The sequence below is a fragment of the Anser anser genome (assembly GCF_964211835.1).
Source record: "Anser anser genome assembly, chromosome: 4".
Taxonomy (NCBI): domain Eukaryota; kingdom Metazoa; phylum Chordata; class Aves; order Anseriformes; family Anatidae; genus Anser; species Anser anser.
In genome coordinates, this window is record NC_139724.1 from 59755671 (window position 1) to 59779598 (window position 23928).

Consider the following 23928-nt stretch of genomic DNA (forward strand, 5'->3'; position numbering starts at 1 on the left):
ATGTGTGTAAATATATATATATTTATATATTATATGTATGTATATTGTGTATGTGTGTGTGTATATATATATATGCATATATATATATATACATATAAACTGGGAATGACACCGACCTCAAATCATTTCTCTGCCATGCCTCAGCCTAACCAGATGGCAGAGGCATTAGCCTACCGACTCAACTCTTGCCCGTATATTCCCAATTTTTGCCCCCTGGTGGGTATGACACACGGTAGGAGACACACGGGTTTTGGGGGGGGATTGCACACGGGAGCAGACCCGTGGATTTTTGGGGGGATGACACACGGAAGGAGACACCTCACTGCCGGGCAGCTCCCTCACGGGCGGCCAAAAAGCAAGGAGAGGCAGCATCCCCGCGCTGCCCCACGGCACGCCCCGGCTCCACGAGGGCAAAATAACCCTCGGGGCGTCCCGCCACGGCCGCAGCCCACCCGGGGGGCACCCGGGGCAGGCGCTGAGGGGAGCCGGGGCCAGGCCCATGGGCGGGCCGCGCAGCCGCGGGGCGGCGCCGCGCTGATGTCAGGCCGAGGGAGGCGGCGGCGCGGGGGGGAGCGGGCGGCGGCATGGCGGGGTCGCGGCGGCTGCTGGCGCTCCGGGCTGCCGTGGCCGGGCTGCTGGTGGCCACGGTGGCGGTGCCCTGCGGCAGCCGGAGGCCGCCGGCGCCTCGCTGCGGGCCGCCCTGCAGCTGCTGGCGGGAGTCGGCGCTGTGCGTGGGGGCGGCCGGGGCGCCGCGGAGCCTCCCCGCCGGGCTCGGCTCCCTGTGAGTGGCCGGGGACGGGGGGCGGCCGGGGAGCGGGGCAGCCCCGAGGAATCGCGGTCGTGTTTTTGTTTTTTTTCCTTTTTTTTTTTTTTTTTAAGCACGGTTTTCTTAAACCCTGCCCGCCTCCCCCTCTCGTCCTTCCCTGCGGGAAACGGCAAAAATCGAGGCTCCGGGAGCCTCCGGGCTCACCCGCGGCTCTTCTTTCCCTCCGGCAGGAGCCTGGTAAACGGGACCTTCTCCGAGGTGAAGGACAGGATGTTTTCCCATTTGCCCTCCCTGCAGCTGCTGTAAGTACCGCACGAGCAGAGGACACATGTCCCCAGCACGCCGCCCGTCGCTCCTCAGTAGAGTTACGGGTGCGCTTTTGGCAGGAGCGATAGCGGGTGAGGGCACGGCGTGTGCGGCCGGCGTTTCGGAGACCAGGGGCCAGTTCTCTCCCATCCTACAGCAGCATGAACCACTTCGTGTAACGTGCTTTTACTCCCCAAAGGAGGGAAGAAAGTGTATTCTGACGCCCTGAGTTCTTTTTTGAGTTTCAGCGTTAAGTTCAGGGCAGAGCCAGCGAACGCCAGGTTCACGTCGTGGCATTTCGGGATGCTGTGGGGAGATGTGGCATGGCACGTGAGGCAGCTGTGGGAAGGCAGGAGGACACCCGCACCCCTCCAGGAAGGGCTCTGTGCCCAAAACGCGTGTGTTGTCGGCAGCGTGACCCCGTGGTTCGGTGGCTGCCCTGATGCCTCCTGGCCTGGCCAGGGCTGAAGGGGTCCCACGGGTGGGATGCGCCCCGTTGCAGGAGGTGACCCTGCCATGTGGTCCACCTCCCCACAACTGCAGCGAGGTGCTGCGCTTCCCTGTGCCAGGCCAACCCTCTGTGCCTCGCCCTGGTGGGGCTCTGCCCAAAGTAGAGACATGTTCTGAAGAGAAATAGGACAAAAAGATACGTGGCCTGACAGAAATGCGGGCTGAGTGCTTGCTGCAGAGCCATCAGCATAAATTGGTCTGGGGGAAGAGGTAGTGTGATGCATCTGGTAGTGCGATGGACAGCTGCCCCTCCTGGGGCCTGCCCGGTCATTCTCCCACTCACTGTCTGGGGAGAGGGACAGCACCCCACGGAAAACACTGGGGAGAAGTGAGCAAGGCAGGGGATGGAGGCCAGCAGGACCGGGGAAGGATTGTTTCCTTGTGCGCAGCAGTGGTGAGACCGCTCCTCGAATATTGCATTCAGTTTTGAGGCTCTCACTGCAAGGACAGCGAATTGCTCGAGCATGTGCAGAGAAGAGCAACGAACCAGTGAAGGAACTAGAAAACGAGTTACGGGGAATGACTGAGGGAATGGGGTTGTTTGGTCTGGAGAAGAGGAGCCTGAGGGGAGACCTCATTGCTCTCTACAGCTACCTGAAAGGAGGCTTCAGTGAGGATGATGTTGGTCTCTTTTCTCAGGTGACAAGCAATAAGATATGACGAGAAGGTCTCAAGTTGCACCAGGGGAGCTTGAGGTTGGAAGTTAGGAGGAATTTCTTCACAGAATTGAAATCTGCTCCCCGAAAGGTAGTGGAGTCCCCATCCCTGGGGGACATTTAAAAGATGTATGGACATGATACTAAGGGACATGGTTTAGCGATGGGACCCAGTAGGTTGGGTTGCTGGTTGGACTTGATCATCTTGAAGGTCTTTCCAACCTAAACCTATGATTCTAGGGCCCGTGGGTCTGAGTCTTCACAGGTTGTGACTCATCTTTGGTCAGGAGGTCAATGGAGGCGTTCACCGTTGCTAACACAAGGCAACACAGCCTGGGATGAGAAGGTTGATCAACTTTGTTTTTTAGGGTGAGAGGATACAGTAGGCAAGATAAGCAAATAATTAATCACCTTGTTTCTAAATACAGCTGTCCTGTTGTATGCTAATGGAAAATTACATTTACTGTTGTGCTAAGTTTTTGTTTGCTTTTCTAATATATGAAGCATTTTCTAATCTTTCTTATGTGAAAGGCTTACTTGTTCAAGGAAAGACTGGTGGTCCTAAGTCCCCTTTTGTAGAAAGCATAGATCAGGACTAAAAGCCAAGCATGTTCCTACGATGCCTTCTGTGATCTCCTTAGGGAAATAGAGGATTTACCCTGCAGTGTTGAAGCTAAGTCCCAAATCAAAGCTTTTTTTTTTTTTTTTTTGTGGTAGTGGGAAGAGGAGGAAGAGCAGATGAAGGTTATTCCTTCTCAATAGGAGTAATAGGTTTCCAGGAAGAAGTGTTGGGCTGGCTGGGCTGGCAGGGTCAGCTGTTGAGAAAGTCAGAAGTTTCATTTGATGTGGTAGATCAGATGTTGGAGTGAGAGTGGTTTGTAACCACCACCATCATCACCTTGGACCCTGACAAATTTCATTGGTCCATGTAACTGGGGAGTTTGCCCTTCAAACTGCAGAAAACGAAGGATTAAATGACAAAAAGTACTGATTGGAGCACTGTTGTACATCAGGACTGTATCTTCGGTCACAGTAGCCATGATGAAGCAGTAATGCAAGGATTTCTTTCTGATTGCAGTCTGAATCTTTCTCAGATTTGTATGGGATAATTTAAGGAGCATTTGTCTGGTATTAGCATAATAACCTAGGGTCACAGGGAAAGCTTGCATTTCATGTTCATCATTAGTCTTATAAATTAATTTTAGTAAAATGCCTAAAACCATACAAAAAGAAGGTTAATAAGTTACTCTAGTAAACTGATTAGTGCAAACATCTTCACTCATAGCTGAAAATTCTGAGATTTTACAAAAATGATTTCTTTTGAGATTTTTAGACTGAATAAGAAGTTTTGCTATTTTCTTCAAAGGAGATGGCCGACTTTGCCTTTGAACATAAACACTGGAGCCCTGTCTACCTTTGTGCTCTGATAGAGCAAAGGAGGAACTTAGCTGGCCAAGCCTTTTCATGGCTTCCTTCTCCTAACTGCATTCTCCTGGCTCAGATGAAAACCACTTGGGGTAGCGCCAATGCATTTTGTGCCTGAAGTTCACGAGGCAGGGCAAAGCAGCACCCGGAGCTGCTTCTCCTCGATTCACCTGGATGTGGAGTTTTGCTCTCCAGGGGCAGGATGGCTTTCTGTCTCTGGCAGTTTAGGCACGTCTGCATTTGCAGCTGACAAACAGGTCGTGCAAACTGCATGTTCTCCTCCCATATCTGCAGGTCAGGCTTGGAGCATTCCCCCCTGTGAGCTCAAAACAAGCGAGCCCCGATCCACCAAGACTGCATAAACGAAAGCTGGTGCTTGTGCAAAAGGGCTGCCTACTTCTCCAAGCTTGGGAGGGGCGCTGAGATGGTCTCTTGAAAACTTTCAGCGTGGCTCCAGGTTTGTGGGCACCTGGGGTCCACGCTCAGCAGACTTACCCTGGAAGGACAACTTGTCCTACTTAGGGGACAAAGCAATCTAGGACCAGACTGTATTTAACCAAGGTGAATGGTACAGCGAACATATTTCTTGGGGAGTAGTGGACATTAACTAGCATCACATTATGCCTTTTCTTTTTATTTTTTTTATAGACCATTCCACAGTATTTTATGTATGCTGCATTGATGGGGCAATATGGGCCTGAGTCGGTAAGATGGGTTTGGTCACGGTCAATAAACACAACTGGCGTAACACAGTGTGTCAAGTTTTAATGTGCTTTCCTAATGCCTGCTCTCTGTTTTCAGCTTGCTGAACTCTAACTCCTTTACTGTTATACGAGACGATGCCTTCGCCGGGCTCTTCCATCTAGAATACTTGTAAGTCTGGTATTTTATGTATATCCCCGTCCTTTATAAATCAAGATGTTTTGATAAGTTGCCAAGACTCCTGCCGTGAAGTCTTAGTCTTTGCTATGATTACCAGGAGCAGGAGAGATGAAGGATTTATGTTCCATTTCTGTGCAAACGTCCTTTATGGTTGCTCACCATTTTCCAGAGGTTGCAGTGGATTTTTAAAATATGCCGTGGGTGCAAGGTGGCTCTATGTAATTACAGTACACTGAAAAAATGTTGTTGAACAAGAGCTTGTCCTGGCTTTACAGAACAGTGCCATCACTTTCAAGGAGTTCTGGATCTCAGGAAAGAGGTGGTGAAGCCTCTCGTGGCCTGCTGACAGCCTGAAGAGGAGCTGCAGGGTGTCAGGGTACTGCCCAGAACAGCCCTGATTACCGGACTGGCCCTCTTTCCCCAGCTTTTCTCTCCAACTTTGTCTTTGTTCTGATATTTCATTTAATGCCCATGGCATTTATTTTCATATTATAAATAATTATGAATATATGGATATATATCAACATATATTTCATATAATTATTGTAATTATTTATAGTATTATTTAAATTTATTTGACTTTCCTTTCTCTTAACTGAGTTCACGTCTCCATTGATTTTTACATTATTTTCATTTCCCGATCTTTTTTTTTTTCTTTTTTTAGGTCACCCTTTTTTCTTTTAAAAATGTATTAGCCCTGGTACCAGGTTGTCCTCACTTCTACTGCAAAGGACTGCCATTTCTCTGTGTTACCGGACATGAGCTGGTATGTTTTAAACTCTGAATATAATCTGAAAAAAAAAATTCGTCTTTCCACCCACCTTTCTGCGCTGAAAGGTAGCTGTGGAAAACATTTCTGTCATTGTCTAAAGGAAGACCAGTGCTCATAAAACTGATTCTTGCTAAGGAATTGCAGGTAAGTAGGTATTAAGTTGGTATATATTCAGGACTAATGGTCTAATACATGAGAAGCAGTCAACAGTAGAATTAGCAGACCAAGAAATGGAGGATAATCGTAAATGGCATATGCTGAAACCCACAATTGAGGTACATTTAGGTTTTTGGGTGACAGTAAGTTATCTGATTATTCTCTTTTCCAAGTGTCTGTAGGAAAAAAAAAAAAAAGTAATTTGCAGAAAGCTGGTAAAAAGGAGAAAAACAAAACAAAAACCCAACCCTGCAAATATTTTTATGTTGTTTCCATGATGACTTGCTCAGGCTTTGAAAAGCTGATGAGTCTAAAATGGAGCTTGGCACAGTAGCATACACTACAGTAACTATTGCATTGGTGACTGCAACCAGACCCCTGTTAGAAAGAATAAAATCCTGCCCCTCCTCAGCTCATCAAAGGGACAATTTCTGTCTCTGGCTGCTAATTGCAAACCAGGGAACACAATTAAGACTGGTAAAGCCGTGCAGTTTTTGAATTTCCTTTAGTGACAGTTGACCAAATGGTCTCAATTAATGGTTGTGGTCATTCTCCTTGCCTTGCCAAGTCCTGAGGGCACTTCCTCTTCCCAACAAATCTCACCACTACCTTTCGGGAACTAGATGTGACTGGCCTTTTTATTTTTTGGGTCTCTGCAGACAGTAACACCGTTACAATTGTAATAACTGGTGTCTCTCAATTGCCAATGATCAAACGTTACAGAGAATAAGGAAACCTTGCTGATGAACAAGAGCAAGCTTCTTTGTGTACCACGCAAAGTCTCCAAAGGAAGAGCAGCAGCTACCTCTGTATCCCCTAGCAGGAGCACTGTGTCACACTGCACTCGCAAAACTGGTAACAGTATTCCATGCACCCGCACCCCTAAAACTACCAGGCTACGTTTGCGCAGTGTGGATGAGAAAGGTCTGATAAAGACGGGAGCTTTGCTGGTGTTCCCAGGGTAGCAAGCCTTCAAGGCTGGGTTTGGTCACAAAGGAATCCAGCAAATTACTGAGTCCCAGCCCAAATTTCCATCATCCCTCTGCGCTGTGTTCAGCGAAGCCGTGTTTATTTGCACTGAGGGTGAGCTGGCGGTGTGCGTGGGTACTGTGTCAGAGAGCAGTTTGGCTCTCTGCTCTGCGGATTGAATTCATGTCCCCAGGCTGCCTTGTAACGGAGTATGGTTGACCCTTTACTGACATCCTCTGTGCAGACACAATACTTTGGTCTGCACCCTTTGCACGCAGTGAGGATCCCGGTCACTTCATGAAGGGTTTTGGCTATGTCTCAACTCAGGAACCCAGAGCTCTTGTCATCTCACATCCCACTCGGAGCTGCAGCCCTGTCTTGACTCTTTCAAGAAGTAACCTTGATTCATAATATTCTTTCCTCCATTTCCCTGTAAGGCAAACAAGGATGCACAGGGAAAAGGGGGACGCTTTTGTCTCATAAAACTGTTTTTGAAGTTGGTGTTCAGTTTTCTTCCTACAGATACAGCTGTACCGTGCAATATCTTGATGGCCACCTGGCTGCAGCGACTTTGCGGTGCTGATGGTATATTTATGGATGTGTCCTCAAGTGCTCTGGGGTCAGGATGCTCAAATATCAGCTCTTTCTTTAAACGCTGATGTGTGTTCAGGATGAGCAGCATGCTCCAGCAATCGATACATCACCACCGTTGTTCCCCCAGTACACAGGGCCATGACTCGTGTGCAGCTGGGTGCCCTGCGGAGGTGATGTCCCAGCTGGAGAGCACTGGAATGTGGCAGCAAGAAGACAAACAAGGCCTCTGGCAGTGGTCTATCCATTTAGGCAGACTTTGGGCTTGGGATACCAGTATGTAGGTGCAGTTCACGTTGTTGCAGAGACAGCGGGCTGGAAGCCCTCCAGCTCTGCGGGTACGGAGGTGATACTGTGTGTACAGCCACCTGGCTGTGGGCACTCTTCCTTCGGCTGTGGGCTCCTTGCGCAGTGTCCATCTGCAGCCTGTGAAGTCCTGGCTGTATGCTGCCCTGTGATTCCGCAATTCAGGCAGCCGTTGAGAGGAAAGTAGGACTTGAGCTTCTAAAGTCCATCTCAGAAGTCTCTTACCCAGGTCTCTTTCCTCACACAACACGCTCCGTGAGAATTTAACTACAAAGGAATAATGTTTTTTGCTTTGTCCGTTTTGTTCCTCTGCTGCCGGATATTTGTGGCCTGGTGCCTGCATCATTACTTGTGGTACACCAGAGGCAAGGTGATGAGGCAATATGACCAACTCCACCAAGACTTCCCCACCTCTAAGTCTGAAGGGGCTACCCAGGAACCTGCTGAGTTTGGAGGACATAGGCTAAAGCACTGGTGGTGCACATAATGTTAATTAAAGTCTTTGAAAATACTTTTTTTTTTTTTGCCTAGATTCATTGAAGGAAACAAAATTGAAACCATTTCAAGAAATGCATTTCGTGGCCTCCGAGACCTAACCCACCTGTAAGTTACTGAACATTTAGTAATTTGTACTCGAGCAAAACTCTCCTTGCAGATAGCTGGCTTCCAAGCCACATTTAACACCTCCCTTTACCTCTTTGCTTTCAGCAGCCTTCAACAGTCAGTAACATGCCTTCCACAAATTAAAAAAAGGCCTTAAAAAAATTCACAGGCGCATTCAGCTGCCTGTGCATGCTCACAGGTCGTGCTGGGGTGCAGCCGTTGCCTGTGGGTGCTGCCAGTGGTGCCACCGTGGTGCTGTCTACGTGTGGTTAACATTCCTCTTTCTTTTCAGCATGTTCAGTCATTGCTCTCTGTGTTACATGACAATAAAAAAGCTTTATATGTTTTACTTTTGCGTCAGCTTCATTTTCTTTCTTTGAGCAATCACCATTCTTGAATGAGTATAATTAATGCGTGCGTGTTTCTGGTAGTTAACAATGCCAGTGGCTGGACAGTATCCGATAATTAACATTCTGTAAGTGAGTTCAGACTTTGTAAGAGTCAACAAGACAAGAGATAACAATGATATTAAGCTCTAACTTTTTTTTCTAGTTCTTTGGCCAATAACCATCTTAAATTTCTGCCAAGGGATGTCTTCAGTGACTTAGATTCTCTAATTGAACTGTAAGTAATGAAAATCTTTCTACTGACTGCCTGCTTCTGTGATTCTATTGCTCTGTGTATGAAGTTCTGCTTTTGTGGGTGTCTGATATCTGCGCAGAAAATAAATGTGCATTTTGTTCTTCTATCTTTTCTCTTTTTAAGATTGTTTACTTGGTAGACCCCTCTAGAGTAACTGCTGTTTCTCAAATCACTGTTGCTTCTCATGGTGCTGTACATAGCTTGCATTATTGTACTTCTTTCTAATGTTTTATTTATATTTTTTAGCAAAAGGGAGACAACAAATTTTAAAACTACAATTTCTCTGCATAGTTTTTCCCGTTACTGTTGCAAGTATTACTTAAGATTATTTTAGTGAAATGTATTAATTAAAAATATGCTTTTTTTCCTGATTTTGTGCAGTTGTAGCACATTGCTGACTTATTGTCAGTGTTTTGTTTTTTTTATGTGTGTGTGTGTAACTAAGCTGCTAGTCAGCATCCCTTATATTTGGCCTGACTCTCAACTAAGGAAGTAAGCCCCCAAAATTGCCAAAGCATTGGAGAACAGGCATAGTATGTGAAATTGTACCTAAGTTAATGGGGGGAGGTTAAACCGACTAGACTCCACATCAGCAGGGACTCTAAAATTACCAGTCTTAGGTCTGTTTTTTAATGTGGCGCAGAAATGATACCAGCAGGCCCACCCTGTCAACCACTGGTGCTGCGGTAGTTTGGTGAAGGAATGGGGTTTATCTGTGTCAGCAATAGATGATGGGAAGCAGACTTGCAGCAGACAGCCGCTCTGTGAGGATTTATTATGCTGTAGTCCTAATCCTATGAAAACGTATAAACACGAGTGACTTTGCACATGAATCACAGTGCTCTTATTAGTAGTGTTATGCATGGTCTTATTTCTTAGACTGAAACTGTTTTTCCGAGGACAATACTTCCGTGAAGGAGTGTACATATAAAGAGCATCAGAATAAAACTTATCGAGTCTTTCCTCTTCTCAGTTCAAAAACAATTCAAAGGTACTCACATATTTTTAAGTTCAGTATGTCAAGGTGCTAACAGTTCTGTAGTATTTATATTGCTATCAAATTTTTCAAATATGTTTATTTCTGTGTGTTTTTTTAGAGATTTAAGGGGAAATAAATTTGAGTGTGACTGCAAAGCCAAGTGGTTGTTTTTGTGGTTAAAGATGACAAATTCCACTGTTTCTGATGTCCTGTGTATTGGTCCAGCAGAATATCAGGATAAGAAGTTAAATGATGTGACAAGTTTTGATTATGAATGCACCACTACAGGTATTCAGAATGCATATTTCTAAGCACACTACAAACGGTTAAATATCAGAGCTTTAGACTAAACCATTTCACTTCTGTGCGCATGACCTGGGGGGATGAAGGGAGGAAAGGGTTACCTACAAAGTACTAGAATGAGCATAAAATGAGAAAGTCCCATTTTGAAGCTGAAATACAAAGTTTTTACTTGGATTAAGTGATAATGGAAGAAGAGTTGGGACTATTCATGTTCCAAAGGGCTTGATTATGACTCACTTGTGACTTAATTTTCATCACAGAATGCTTTCTGTTTTCTGGAATAAGGCCATATAGTTATGTCGGATGAGCTTCCCAAAATCTCTGTATTTCACAGAAAGCAATGAAGAGAAGTTCAAACGATTTGGCTATATCTGCTACTTTTATTCAATAGGCCACAATATAATATCATCAAATGTGGCAGCAATACTGCCAGCAGATCTTTATGGGACTCCATTAAATTGGAGAGAAATGTCCAATAATATTTCAAGTACTGTCTTGTTCAGGATCTTGACTTTTATTTTAGGTAATGTAAAGCATGTAGAAGGAAGTGAAGAGAAACCTGCATGTGGGTATGCTTATATTTTATGACTAAATAGCAGACGTTGCCTATATTTAAATGCAGTCACATCATACAACTGAGAATATGAGCTCCGAGTATTGTTTTCATGTTTCACGTACATAATGTCAGTATTTTGCCTTTTTTCTATACAGTAATGTCAGAGGCATTCAAGTTCTCATCTGCCATCAAGTCAGTCGTTGTTAGGAGACAGTAGAGATTACTGGTAACATAAGATAAAGTTTCTGGACAGGGTAAGAAAAGTAATCCAAGGGCAATATGTTAAGTGAAAAAAAATGAACTCGGAATTCAAAAATATGTTAGAAGCTACAGAGTTAAGGAGTGATAATGTGCCACATAAAAGGATGTCAAAAACAGGCGAATGATGTTGCTTAGAACTGCTCCCAAGTTATGTTACTGTGTCTGTAAACAGAAATGCAGAAGTACAATGTTAAAGTAGGCTTCATTTCAGTCTGGTTTAAGAAATTGCACAGCACTGACAGTGCGCAAAAACAAGCCTTATCTTCCTGGTCGTCAGATTTAAACTGACTTACCTATGCTCTGTCATGTCTTTGCATCTAGATACTGAGCTATAAGGTGGCTACAGACAAAATTCATGTGTTAATGTTAGTGCCTTTGCCTGCTGGAAGTGAAATTACACCGAGCATAAATGTAACCTCCTGTGCTGCAGCACTCCAGTGGGCCTGGTGGCCTGTGGCTTAAGCCCACAGCTGTCTTTTCCTTCTCTGCCCTTGCTTCACCCAGATCTAAAGGGAGGCTAAATATGCCCTTATTAATTCCCTGAGGACTGATTAATTACAGGCTCAGACCTGCACTGTATTTTGAAATAAAGCAACATATCCTCTAGGCGTACTCTCCTTTCCTGCTCACCGATGGTCAGTGCTCTTAGCACACGCTCCCCTGAGGAAAGCCTACAAATCTTCCGTTCACATTAGCCTGTAGTACCATCTTCCCTCCTTTGCCAGCCTTGATCAGACTTTCATTGTTTCTGCTCTCTGGTGCTCTGTGAGCAGGACTGGGTGTAGCATGCGGTAACAAAGGAGTTTGCTTGGTAAAATGTGCATCTCGGAGGCTCCATCGCTTCTTTGCATTTGCTGAACTGACACAGTGATGACAGAAGGGGAGATGTAAAGAGGTGCTGCCAAATTAAAGGAAAAGCCAATGGTCGAAACTCTTGATCGCTTATTCACAGTGAAAGTGATTGGCAGGGTCAGTGATCTGTACTTTTAACTCTTTTGTGGTAGTATATTGTCTTTCCCATTTCTCATGGCTTGCATCGTGCAAATAGGTTAACTCGTTTCATTTTTTTTGTGTGTGTGTTTCTCCCACAACCATGTGCAAGGGCACTGTGTTTTGGTCATAAGCCCGGCAGGGGAATGTGTGCTTGGCTTTCAGACTTGAAAACAGGCCTTCCACTTCCATCGCCCTTAAGGCCTAGAATTTTGGCAAGCCTGATGTGGCAGCATCTCTTTACTGTGTCACTCTGTTCCACATTAGTCTGGTATTTCCAGCTGGTTTGTTGCATTTTACTGATTATGGCTGACATAGTTACCCATTTTCAGTTGTCCAGTGCCATAAAGAGCCCAAGGACAGGTACAAGTAAAAATAGCTGTGTTAACACTGAATCATTTCTGAATGAGCAGTGGATTTTAACACATAGACTGGTATGTTTTAACCCACAGATTTCCTCAAAGTGTTTCAAAGCTGTTAAGATGTCTTTTTCAGTGTTAGATCTGTGGTTTTTTTTTTTCTTCTCAAGATTTTAAAAATATTTCAGCTTTCTGTGACTATATCTGTTCCTGTTCCATCCTTAACTACTTCTTATGATTTATCACTTACTTTTACTTTCTGCAACCTACATTGTCAGTTTTCTCCAGTCCTTTTATTTTCGCAGTGGGAATGAAGGTAACTTTCTTGTTTTCCCACCTGCATTGATGAATCAAGCCCATGCTCTATCCGTAACAGTCCCTCAAAGGATGGAGACTGGCATTTCTGTTGCAGCTGTGGAAGCTGTTCTGTTTGTGTAACAGTAGTCATCTGCCTTTATTCTCCAGAAGTGTAACTTCTCAGCTTTCAAGCATGCAGAGATGAATTTTTCATTGGAAGACATGTATTTCATAACACACCGAAGTTAGGGACCAGGGTGAGGACTTAACTAGTATTTCACCAAAATCCCTGCATGTTCAGGGCTTTCCAAAGTAGGAGTGAATGATGGAAGCACATAGCAAACAGAGTTTAAAACAGAGCGCTGTCTGCTTCTGCAGAGAAACACTTCGTGGAATAGTTATTGCCTTTTCCACCTTCTAGATGGAAGCACCTTAGAAGTGCTGGCTTCTTTCTGTCAGCTCTGCTATATCGATTTCTTTGTCTGATAATGATGACCTTGACAAGCTGTCAGGTCAAATATCAAACTCAGACCCAGTTTCGTCATTTTCCCCAAATCGGCTCTGTGCTGGCTACTGACTTACCCCAATGTGGATTTTAAGTTAAATGTACAGGCACTTGGATTTTGAGCAGAAATCTTGAATTTTGGAGTTATGCTCCTAGCCTTTACAGGTTGTTCCAACTCCTCAGTCTTAGCATCTAGAATAAGTTTTCCACTGGATAGTAATTTGCAGGTTGGTTGTATTTTATGCTTAAACAACTTTACAATGCCCTGTAAAACGGTACGTTAACTGAGTTTTTGATTACACCATTTTGTCTATGGTCTAGCTAAAATGGGGTTATCCCCAGGCAAACTTCAGATATAATTTCACTTTCTGCCTGGTTTAGCGTAACACAAATTGCTAGTGATTAAATTTGCATGTCTTAAGAAGTTATTGGACTTGAGCTGGAAGTTGCTGTCTCTCAGCTTGAAAGTGATTCTAGCAAGGCCATTTTACTTGACAGGAAAGCAACTTCCAGCTGCGGGGAAAGAGACTTCCTTGACAGCATGTGACTGTGTGAACATGATCCTGATTTCATGGATACCAGCCAGCCTAGCTGCAAAATCTGAATTCTGCCACTGTTTACCTATTTGATCTCCTTGGCAGCTGTATTTCCAGAGGACAGTTCATGATGCTTAAAGCAAGGAGACACTTTCCCCTGTTGCTGCATGCCTCTCATGAGCACTGACACCTTCATCTTAGGCTTATACAAGATTCAGAATATATCACTCATTTTCTAGTGTTTATAGTCAGCGACTTTGTGTTTTCAGCAAGGATCTGTCCTAACTTTTGTAAATGTATGTTCCTAGATTTTGTTGTTCACCAGATTTTGCCCTACCAGTCAGTGTCAGTGGATACATTCAACTCTAAGAACGATGTGTTTGTAGCCATTGCACAGCCCAGCATGGAGAACTGCATGGTGCTGGAGTGGGATCACATTGAAATGAATTTCAGGAGTTACGACAACATCACAGGTACATGAACACTGGGATTCCAGTTGTTGATGAACTGTTGGCATTTCACAAGGAGAAATTGTGAGGGAGAGATGCGTAGATGGGACCAGATGATGGTTTTTGTCCTGCATCTGTATTGAAACTGGCAGATTGAAGTGTACAATATTTGTACAAGAATGATTTGAGTAGTGCATCTTGTTCATACGTGCACATCTAACTTTGCTATAGCACACAAACTAGGCTTTTTCAGTCTGAACTTGTAAGTTGTTCTGAAGGTGCAAACACTAATGTGAATGTCACAGCTGAGCCACTCCCTGCCTGAATCACACTAAGTTAAAGGATAGGTTAAAGGAGTCCTCACTGTTACTGAAGTGCCTGCAAAATAGAAGACAAGAATATTCTGCTGCATGTAGAAAGAAATAGGCCTGAAGGGTACGTGTGGGGTGGGCAGTCTGCAAGTCCACAAGTCCACTAGACCTGTGCCCTAGCTCCACAGCCGGCACATGTGCAGAGACCCATTTCTCAAATGACTGTCCTGCATTCATAGAAAGCCCATCTTAAACACTGGACTCTGAAATGTGGGAGAGTTGCAGACTACAGGCATATAAAGAGCTTTTTGTGGAGCCTAAAGTGCATTTTGTAGAGCTTAGGAGCAGTCTATGCACTTTGTGAGGGGGTTCATTTTTAACTGTACGCTTGGCATTCAGGTGTCTGAGTTTAGCCCTTTACAATATGGGCTCATGGACCTGAGCTAGTTGTCCAGACTGCCTTTATACTCAACATGCAGAGAAACAGGCAAACTATTTCCTAGAGTGTTCTTTGACTTAGACCAGAAAGAGCCTGGATGATCAGCTCAAGTATTCATGTCTACACTGCAAATATCTTATGGTACTGGAGATGAATCCCTGCATTACTGGCACTGGAAGGATGATGGTTCATCACAGGCTAGCTGTGAAGCAGCAGTGGGGGTGAGGGCCAGCTGAGCGACAGAGCAAGCACAGGGAAGTCTGTGCAGATTCAGTTCTACATAAACTGTTTCAGAGACAACTTCTTTTCTTGCAACAAATCCTTCCATAAGTAGTTCAGTTGTTACCTTTGATGTGGATCTCGTATAGTGACTTGAGATTGTCAAAATGGACCGTAACTTGATATGATTTAATCTGGCAACTGCAGTAGTCCTAAATATTGTAAGTTTAATGTAATCCAAAAATTCAGAAACAACAGGGTTAGATTTATCTTTTTCTTCTTGCTGTCAGGTACTAATATCCACAAGATGCATCAGTACTTCTGCTTACAGTAGCAAAAAGCTGACTCTGCCCTCTTGGACCAAGAAAAACAGAATATATTTCATTGTTCTAGTTAAACTGGAAATATAGACATCCCATGAATAAAAGAATTTCAGGTTATTGCTGAGTCAAAAGATAGCAACTGTTGTTACTGAGTAACAAAATCTGGCTCAAATAATTATTTTGGGTAGTATTTGGACAGAGAAAGTATTCTGGATAAAGAGTAGTGAGCATTTTAGGGTGCACCCTTGAGGGGTCCAATTTGAAGTCAACTTTCCAGTTACTGGGTAGAAGAAAGCAAGAACAGAAGCTCTGGTGTGTAGTAAAAGACAAAATTATGAGATGACAAAATTATGAGATGACAAAGATTTACAAGAGGGGAGGGGAGATTTGATAGTATTTCTGTCGTTTAAAGAGTGCGTTGTACTGTGCTAATATGTGCTTTTCTTTGGGCAATAGGTCAGTCCATAGTGGGATGTAAAGCCATTCTTGTTGGTGACCAAGTCTTTGTGGTGGTGGCACAGCTCTTCGGTGGCTCGCACATTTACAAGTACGATGAAAGCTGGACAAAGTTTGTCAAATTCCAGGATATCGAAGTATCTCGCATTTCTAAGCCGAATGATATAGAGCTTTTTGAGATAGACAGTGAAATGTTTTTTGTCATAGCAGATAGTTCTAAAGCAGGTTTGTCAACAGTGTACAAGTGGAATAACAAAGGGTTTTACTCATACCAGTCCCTTCACGAGTGGTTCAGGGACACTGACGCCGAGTTTGTTGATATAGATGGGAAATCCCATTTAATCCTCTCTAGCCGCTCACAGGTCCCCATTATACTCCAGTGGAACAAAGCTTCAAAGAAGTTTGTCCCACACAGTGAGATCCCCAACATGGAAGATGTCCTGGCTGTGAAGAGTTTCAGGATGCAAAACAACCTGTACATCACGCTCACGAGGTTCATCGGTGACTCCAGAGTTATGAAATGGAACAGCAAGCAGTTTGTGGAGATACAGGCTCTTCCCTCCCGAGGAGCCATGACGCTGCAGCCTTTCTCCTTTAAGAATAATTACTACTTAGCCTTGGGAAGTGACTATACATTCTCCCAGATATACCAGTGGGATGGTGAAAAGAAGCTCTTTAGGTTATTTAAAGAAATCTATGTGCAAGCGCCACGTTCTTTCACAGCTGTGTCAACGGATCGAAGAGATTTTTTCTTTGCCTCCAGTTTTAAAGGAAACACACAAATATTTGAACATATCATCATTGACTTGAGTTTATGAAAAGCTGCTGGATTGAAATTCATGTAGAGTGACATTTATACACAAGCAAAACAGTGACCTTTCCAAGAACAGGGAGCACCTATGGAGTATGATGACATTTTCTGAACTTTTAAAACTTGCATATTAATCAGGGATTGCATTTACTCGGTTGCTGCATGACATGTCCGTTTTATCCTTTTTCAAAGACACTTTGCAACCTGCAGCCATTCAGACAAGTGTGCAGTGCATTAGGATTAATTTTGACATCTAAGAACTATTTAAATTTTACCCAGCAAACTACCTTAAATTGAACATCTCATAATGAAAGCAACAAGGAAGCCATACCATTTCTGTGCTTTGGCATAGAAATGCTTTTGACTCTTTAGCTAAGATCTCAGTACTAAGATTTTAAGATTAGAAGCAGGTCATTATGCTTGCTGATGAATTGTAAAAGCAAACAGTAACATTCCGGAATACACTTCATTTTGGTTTCTTGAGCTCTGTCTTCAAAATCTGTCTTTGTGGTTTATAGTAGGACCAAGGTGTCATTTTAAGTCATTGTAGCTTAAAGGGAAAGTCGAAATCTATTGCCATTTTTCTTCTATTAATCACTATTTCAGCAACAAATTGTACATAACCAAGAGCCCAGCCCAGAGTACCTGGGTGGCCAGGAAAATAAAGGTATGTCACTTCTGGACTGTGAGATCTTAACAAGTTAATACAGACAGAAAATAACAGAGGTCTGCTTAGTACATTGACTATAGATTCAGTCTGCTTTGTGGATTAATAGGTATTCCAGAAATACATCTCATTTTGTGCTAATTCACACTGTTCCTGATGATCCCAGTAGATTCTGGGGTGTTTTACCAAGGTCTTATTCATCCACAAGGCACAGCTTAAATTTAGTCTGTAACATGTATCTACATTCATGTTCTTCATGCTGCGGCTTGTCTTTACACAATGAGATGATTTTTTCTTCTGAGTTCTCCCTCCAGCACAGCTCACAAGCAATAAATTCACGTTTTGGTTATCACAAGCTGTACTTGGGGAATCTGAGAACCAAACAGGACTTTGTCATCACCAGGTCTTTTGAAACTGAGGCAGCTAGAGCTGTCGAAGCTAGAGCTTACCCTGGCTCCAAGAAGAAGAGTTTTGTCTTGGTGGCCCCAGACTTTTGCTGGGTTGCCAAGCTTTCAGAAGTCTTGCAGGTTATGCAGCAGGATGTGAACAGTCCACGTCTCATTGGTGTTTTGGGTGGCTACAGAATAAGGCGTTCATTTATCTTAAATATGGCAGCAGTCCTGGTGTGCACAGAGCCTCTGGCAGGATAACAGCTGGGGACCGTTCTCCTGGAAAGGCTCCAACGTATTTACCCAACAAAGTTGTATAGCAGAAGCCTTGTTTGTTTTGTTTAGTTTTTTTCACGTATACAATATTTTCTTTGTTTTCATACTGCATAGCATTTTAGGTTGTTTTGTCACGAGTCTTGCTGCTATGCTTCCACACGGGCTAATAGCAAGGCTTTGTGTAAAGCAAGTGGAGCAAATAAAGCTGTCGTTTTTTTCCGTGCTCGAGTATCTCACTGCCTCTGGGCTGAGTGAGTTTCATGTTTTTGTCCTGGACACACACATGAAACATGACCTAATACCAAAAATAGGGATGTTTTCACAGGCTTTCCAACATCCAGATGCGAACAGCGATGCAGATGAGGATTCTGCACAAGGACTCCCGTGAGGAGTCGCAATCTACCAACGACCTGGAATATCACAGCTTTCTCCAAGGTTTGCCTTGCTGCTGTGAAATAACAGTTGTTACTGGCCCATCAGAGACATAACTCATTTTATTCTGTTTTTAAATTACATGTTAATTTCTCTTTTTTTCCTGTATAGGTGCTCATTCTGCTTTTATTTTTAATTAAATGGGCAACTTAGCCCATCCAGCTGCCCGAAGCATTGATGCTCTGCCCTCCAAATCCTAACATGGTGTCAGTCCTGTTGGTTCAATCAGACCGGTAGATAGATGCTCTCTCCCTTCACCTCGCAAACCACCGTCAGCAGTAGGTTTTAGCAATATCTCTCCTTGGATTAAACTAACAAACCCACAAGACTAAGAGATGATTCACGTATCTGCCAGTGAATGAAATTTTCTTTAACCATTTTCTTAGTTAACTTTTTAACTTTTTAGTTAATTTTAACTTCAGATATGGCAGATGTGGCTGACAAGCGATGTTTCTTTAAATTGTATTGTGGGAAGGCATTTTTTTAGTCCTTTCCTGTCTAGCATGCATGTTTGAACGCAGTCACATATTCTGACAAGGAGGGGCAATTCTCGGCACTTTCTTTAGGGCTCACTGCTAGTACCATATGCTTGGCAAGGGCACAAGTCCAAGAGCTAAAAGCTGATTTAGAGAAATTGGATCTTGGTATTTTAGATTTGAAGGGAAGCAAGAGGATGGTGCAAAAGTGCTTTTGTATCCAATAGTAGGAAATGGTACTGTTGCGAGAGAGTCCCGGGGATTTGAGACTTGGCTATCAGGTTGAATTAAATTAAAATGGTCTCTGCAGAGATGGGCTTAATAAAGAGGATAAAGTGATCAGCGGGAGCCTCGCTCATTCACACGGGACCAGAAGAAGAAAGCGAAGGAAATGAGTTCCGTGGGCAGGTTGCCATCGCTGCCGAGTAGCTGTGGAGGTTGGTCAGAAAGCCGAGCTCAGCACCCCGTCCCGGCTTCGGGAGGAGGCTGGGTCGGCAGCTGCTGCCTGTGCGGCCGAGTTAGTCGAGAAGCAGGGCAAAAAAGGACCTGTTAATGAAAAAAAAAAGGGGTTACGGCACACTTCTCAGGATTTAACGAAGGCAGTGTCTCAAAAAGAGCCTTGCTCTGCTCTCCCTGCTCCCAAGGAGGAGCTCCAGGGTGCAGTGACCAAGCATCTAAAACTCTGCCTTCCCAAACACATGGAGGTTTTGCCTCCATGGCCTATATTCTCTACTAGAAATTGTTGTACGCAGCAAATAATCTATGCATATCCAGACCTTACTGCAGCCATGAGAACACCAGGACGGTGAGAAAGGATAACAGAACATGCCACCTGGTAATTTTTATTGTATTCTAAAATACATACAATAATGTAAAGAACTGTAGTTTATATAAACATAGGTTTAATACGGTATGCTAGTACAGTGGGAGCATTTTAAGGCTGTATATACATTTAGCTTTTTTTTAGTAAAGAGATGGTGTAATCTATGCCACTGACAAATGTATGTACTCTTTCAGTTGCTAAATAAAAACTAGTTAATGAGACTAAGAGTGCTGCCTTGCCTGTGTTAAAATAGCCGTGCTGTGAAGCGTGTCCCAGCTGGAGTTCAAAGAAACGCTGGGGGTTTGGGGCTTCGTTGGAAATGGGGCTTGTGAACCTGCCTCACATGGGCCATGAAGGCACAAGAGATCCCCTCATGGTCCATGAAGCTACAAGAGGTTTCCAGTGCTGGTCACACACGACAAATCCCAGAAGATGACTGTCCGCAGGGCTCTGCTGCACATCTGACCACCTGGAAGGTGGAGGTCGAGCACAGGCCAGAAGACCCCACCAGACCCAGCTCTTCATCCATTTCTTATCGATTTGGGGTTTTGAGAGCCTGGACCTGAAGGGAGCCATGCTGTTCCATGTTGGACGAAGTTTCTGTGTCTGGGGTAACTCGCACCTCCAAAGTCTTGCCGCTCTCTGGTTTCCCCGTTCACTCTTTCCTTACACCCCCTCTAGTGTTACCAACTATGTAATGCAGCTACGAGTTTTTTTTTCTGTTCAGATTAAAGGCATTTGTTTCCTTTCCTTTCTTTCTTTCCTTCTTTCTTTTTTTTTTTTCTCCTCTCACCACAAACCAAAGATATCTTCATTTTCAAAATATAAGGTACTCAGGCAGGTTTCTTAAATGCAGAGTGGATAGGAACCAAACCCTAAAATTAACCCACAGACTCTGATCTTCACTGGGGAGTCTCCTCATTAAATTTTACTGAATCATTGGCATTTACGTCAAAATTGCAAAAATAAATATAAATCTATCAACACTGAATACATTTCATTTGAAACAAGCCTTGAGCATTATCCACTGATCAGGTGAGTCATTAATGCAGGGAATAATTCTTTTTGTTTCCTCCTCTTTCTTCAGAAATAACACAATTCTCTGTAACTAATTATAGGCTTGTGCAATCAAAGGCAGGGCTGACATACCGTAATGGGATGCAATTGCTCCGGGATCATTGCTTTCCTTTTGGGTATTCCACCTTCTGAGGAGTCAGCAGCCTTTGTGGTGTGGTTCACTGAAACTCCATCATAGTTTGAGCATCAGCTTCAGATCAGCACCACACCAGCTGCCCCCCGGTTTCTTTGTCCTTGCCAGGTTAACGTTTTTTTTCCCACCCTTTACCACGTTCTTCAGATCGTCCTCTGAAAGTTTCTATTCATCCTTGAAAGTCACAGCAAGATACCAGCCTTCCCAAAAAGCAGAGCATGGATGGTTGCTCCTCTCCAAATTTAAAAGGGAAGACAGAGTAGGGCCTACCCGAAACACTCTTTTTTCACACCATAACCCAGAAGAAATGGAGCTGCAGCTGCTGCTATTTTTTTGTTGTTGTTCTTTTTTTGTTTGTTTGTTTTTCTAGTATCTAGAGAACAAGTCTTAGGAGGAGCAGCTGAGGGAGCTGGAGTTGTTTAGCTTGGAGAAAAGAAGGCTCAGGGGAGGCCTTTTGTACTTTAAAGGAGGTTGTAGTGAGGTTGTGAGAGAAGAGCTCAGGCTCTTCTCCCAAGCGTCCCAAGTGATAAGACGAGGGGAGATAGCCTCAAGTTGCACCAGAGAAGTTTTAGGTTGAATATTAGGAGAAACTTCTTCACTGAAAGGGTTGTGCAGCATTGGAGCAGGCTGCCCAGGGAAGTGGTTGAGTCACCGTCCCTGGAGGCCTTCAAGAAACGTGTAGATGTAGAACTTAGTAGCATGGTTTAGTGGTGGACTTGTCAGTACTAGGTTAAAGATTGGACTAGATGATCTTAGAGGTCTTTTCCAACCTGAATGACCCTATGATTCTAACACCATGGATTAGGTGAAGAAAATGTTGAAGGGAAGCATCTGGAGCTGCACATTGCCACACTGGAAAGAGTCACAGAGAGGTGTGATGCAGTTTCACAGACAAGGAAGAGATTTTTTACAGTCTGGTAGATGGGTTGAGAGAGATAATATGGGTCTTGGGAAGGCTGGATGAGAAATTTCTGAAGGCATCTCCTTATTCCAGTTTTGATGCATCAGCGAAGTAGCCTAGTCACAGATTGGTGGAAAGCAACAAAAGCAGGTGGCAGAAGTTTAATGTAAGAGATATTGAAGTAGAGACTAGAAAACTAGAGATGGTGAGGCTGTAGACAAATGTTTAGTTATCTGGAGGAAAACAAATCACATTTTCCAAGCACAGAGATATATCAGTATGAGATCAGGGAATCAGAGAGAGCAAAAAATATGTTTCTAAATAAAGGAAAGGGATAGGAATGACAGAATGTGAAGTGTGAATTTACTTAATTGCTGTGTAGAGAAAGTATCTAAGTGCATTTCCAAGGTCACTCAGAGAATGCAATCCACATCATTTTCCCTTTCAGAGTCACCCTAGTTTATGCTTAATTAAACTATGCAAGCTCTGCACACTCTAGAAAATGCCCTTTTTATTACATTATAGGCAATTTGCATTTCTGAAGGGCATTTGGGAACCATGACATCACCAGAATGAAGGGCTTCTGGTAGCGTTGCTTCCATTTTCGTCCAGTTGCAATTGTTGACTTTTATTCCAAAGTCCATTTCTATTTCCTGCTTGGACATTAGGGCAGGATTGTACAAGAGCGCTCATTTTCTAGCTTCAGTGGCTGTTTCAGTTCTTCTGACTCAGCAGTCCCCTTGGAGATGATTCATCCCCCAGCTGCAGGTGTGCTCTGACAATTATTCCTCCATTTCAGTCCAGTGAATGAAAGGTCAGTGGGTCAACAAAGTTCTCATCGCCCAGGGCTGGTGGGGTCAGTGTGGGGCTGGAGCTGGCATGAGGGAGGAGGGAGCGGCGCTGCTCTCCGCATGTTGATTACGCCCTCTGCCATCTCTTTCTCTTCTGCTCTCGCCAGTATGGTAAATGGGTTTGCCAGAGTTTTATAGAAAGCAAAGTGCCAATGAGGTCCTGATGGTGGAGATTTACTTGGGATGCTTCTGAGAGCAAGCCACAAATAGAACGGGGAAACAGAAGTTAAGTCAGCAAATCTGGTTAATGGCATCTGCCTAGAATTTGTTTCTAAACTCCATAGCCCGGGGGTCTCCTTGGATCCCCAGCTTCTCTTGGTTCCTGCTGGCAGCATTTTCTGACTCTGTTTTGTACCATTAGTGTCTGGGGAGAACACTGCAGGACTTTCATTCTGGAGGAAGGCTCATTACAATTATCTGAGCCTCTCTCACCTCAGGATCTGATTACGGTGCTGGGGTTACACCTTGAAATCATTACAATTAAGACTTAATGAAGTGAGTAACTACAGAGTCCTGCAGTTACTCCCCACTAACTTGCTGCATCTGCCTCCAACACAGGAATAGCTACCACCTGACTTTTATAATTTTTAAGAAGTGAAACCTCCTGTTCCAATTTTGTTCTGCAAAATCAGAGTCCACAATGCTGGGACTTTGGGAGCCTAAGCAGCTCCTATTCCGCATCACAACATAGACTGGGTGAGCTTGGAGCATGCTCCTGGCTGAAAATGGGTGTATGTATGGGGGTGAAACTCTGTTTTTTGGTCTGGAAAGTAGCCTTGATGACAAGGAAATCCTGGGTGACGACTGTGGAGAAGGCTCTGCTCATGTCCACTGAACTCTGGTCCAACTTGTGTGCAGTGCAGTTGGCTGATGTGCCTGAATAAGCCTGTTGCAGGACATTGGGAGCCCATGTCCCTGGGCAGGAGCCTCCTTCTCTCCTAGGCTTGCTGTTCATGAGCACCACTGGACTTGATCCTCCGGACTCTTTTGCTAGCAGAGCAGTGAAAAGAAACGATGGCACAGGAAAACCTTAAGGTTTGCAGGGATAACAGGGAGGTTTTGTGGGGTTACCCTTCGCTAAGGCAGCCCACAGCGGGCAAGAGAGCAGAGCTCCTGCCGCCAGCGTCTGCTTGGCTCCTCCTGACGTGCCTTAAGGATGTATCTGACCTGAGTCAGGAGGGCAAAGTGAAATATGGAGCTAACTGGCACTTGGACACCTTCTGGCCACCCTGGGGTGAAATGGAGCATACGTGTGTGCAGATAGATACACTTCTCAATTTCTCTCATGTTGCTGTGCTAGTAACAAACGGTGATTGGTTCCTTTACTTGTCTAAGGTATGAATCAAGACAGGTTTGGGGGTAGAATGGAAGGTAATAGAGAGTTTAAATCTTTTCAATTCTATTTCTTACCTCTTTGCCCCCAATCTACTTGTCTCTGTCTTTCCAATAGTTGGGAGATTATAATGTCTGAATCATTAGACTTTAAGAACCATAAGCCCTTTTCACTTAAATGACAACTGCGATA

At 44.1% G+C, this 23928-nt stretch overlaps 1 protein-coding gene across 3 annotated transcripts; it reads left to right on the forward strand.

Moving 5' to 3' along the window:
* Positions 1-565: 565 nt before the first annotated feature.
* Positions 566-19662, forward strand: LGI2 (leucine rich repeat LGI family member 2). Of its 3 annotated transcripts, XM_083835731.1 has the most exons (9): positions 1019-1068; positions 2222-4224; positions 4312-4368; positions 4465-4536; positions 7871-7942; positions 8495-8566; positions 9682-9851; positions 13679-13843; positions 15568-19662. In XM_083835731.1, exons 3-9 carry the CDS (start codon positions 4355-4357, stop codon positions 16383-16385), a joined length of 1383 nt encoding a protein of 460 aa, XP_083691857.1. In that variant the 5' UTR covers positions 1019-1068; positions 2222-4224; positions 4312-4354; the 3' UTR covers positions 16386-19662. The 3 variants fall into 3 exon arrangements, with proteins under 3 accessions (XP_083691856.1, XP_083691858.1, XP_083691857.1); XM_083835730.1 differs by lacking the exons at positions 2222-4224; positions 4312-4368 and adding an exon at positions 566-781 and having other exon boundaries at positions 997-1068; XM_083835732.1 differs by lacking the exon at positions 2222-4224 and having other exon boundaries at positions 997-1068.
* Positions 19663-23928: the final 4266 nt, after the last annotated feature.

Excerpts from the sequence above, each read along its gene's own strand:
- LGI2 (XM_083835730.1), top strand. The coding sequence starts at position 585 with ATGGCGGGGTCGCGGCGGCTGCTGGCGCTCCGGGCTGCCGTGGCCGGG. Across the intron at positions 782-996 it reads CCCGCCGGGCTCGGCTCCCT|GAGCCTGGTAAACGGGACCT; the intron begins GTGAGTGGCCGG and ends TCCCTCCGGCAG. Across the intron at positions 13,844-15,567 it reads GAGTTACGACAACATCACAG|GTCAGTCCATAGTGGGATGT; the intron begins GTACATGAACAC and ends TTTGGGCAATAG.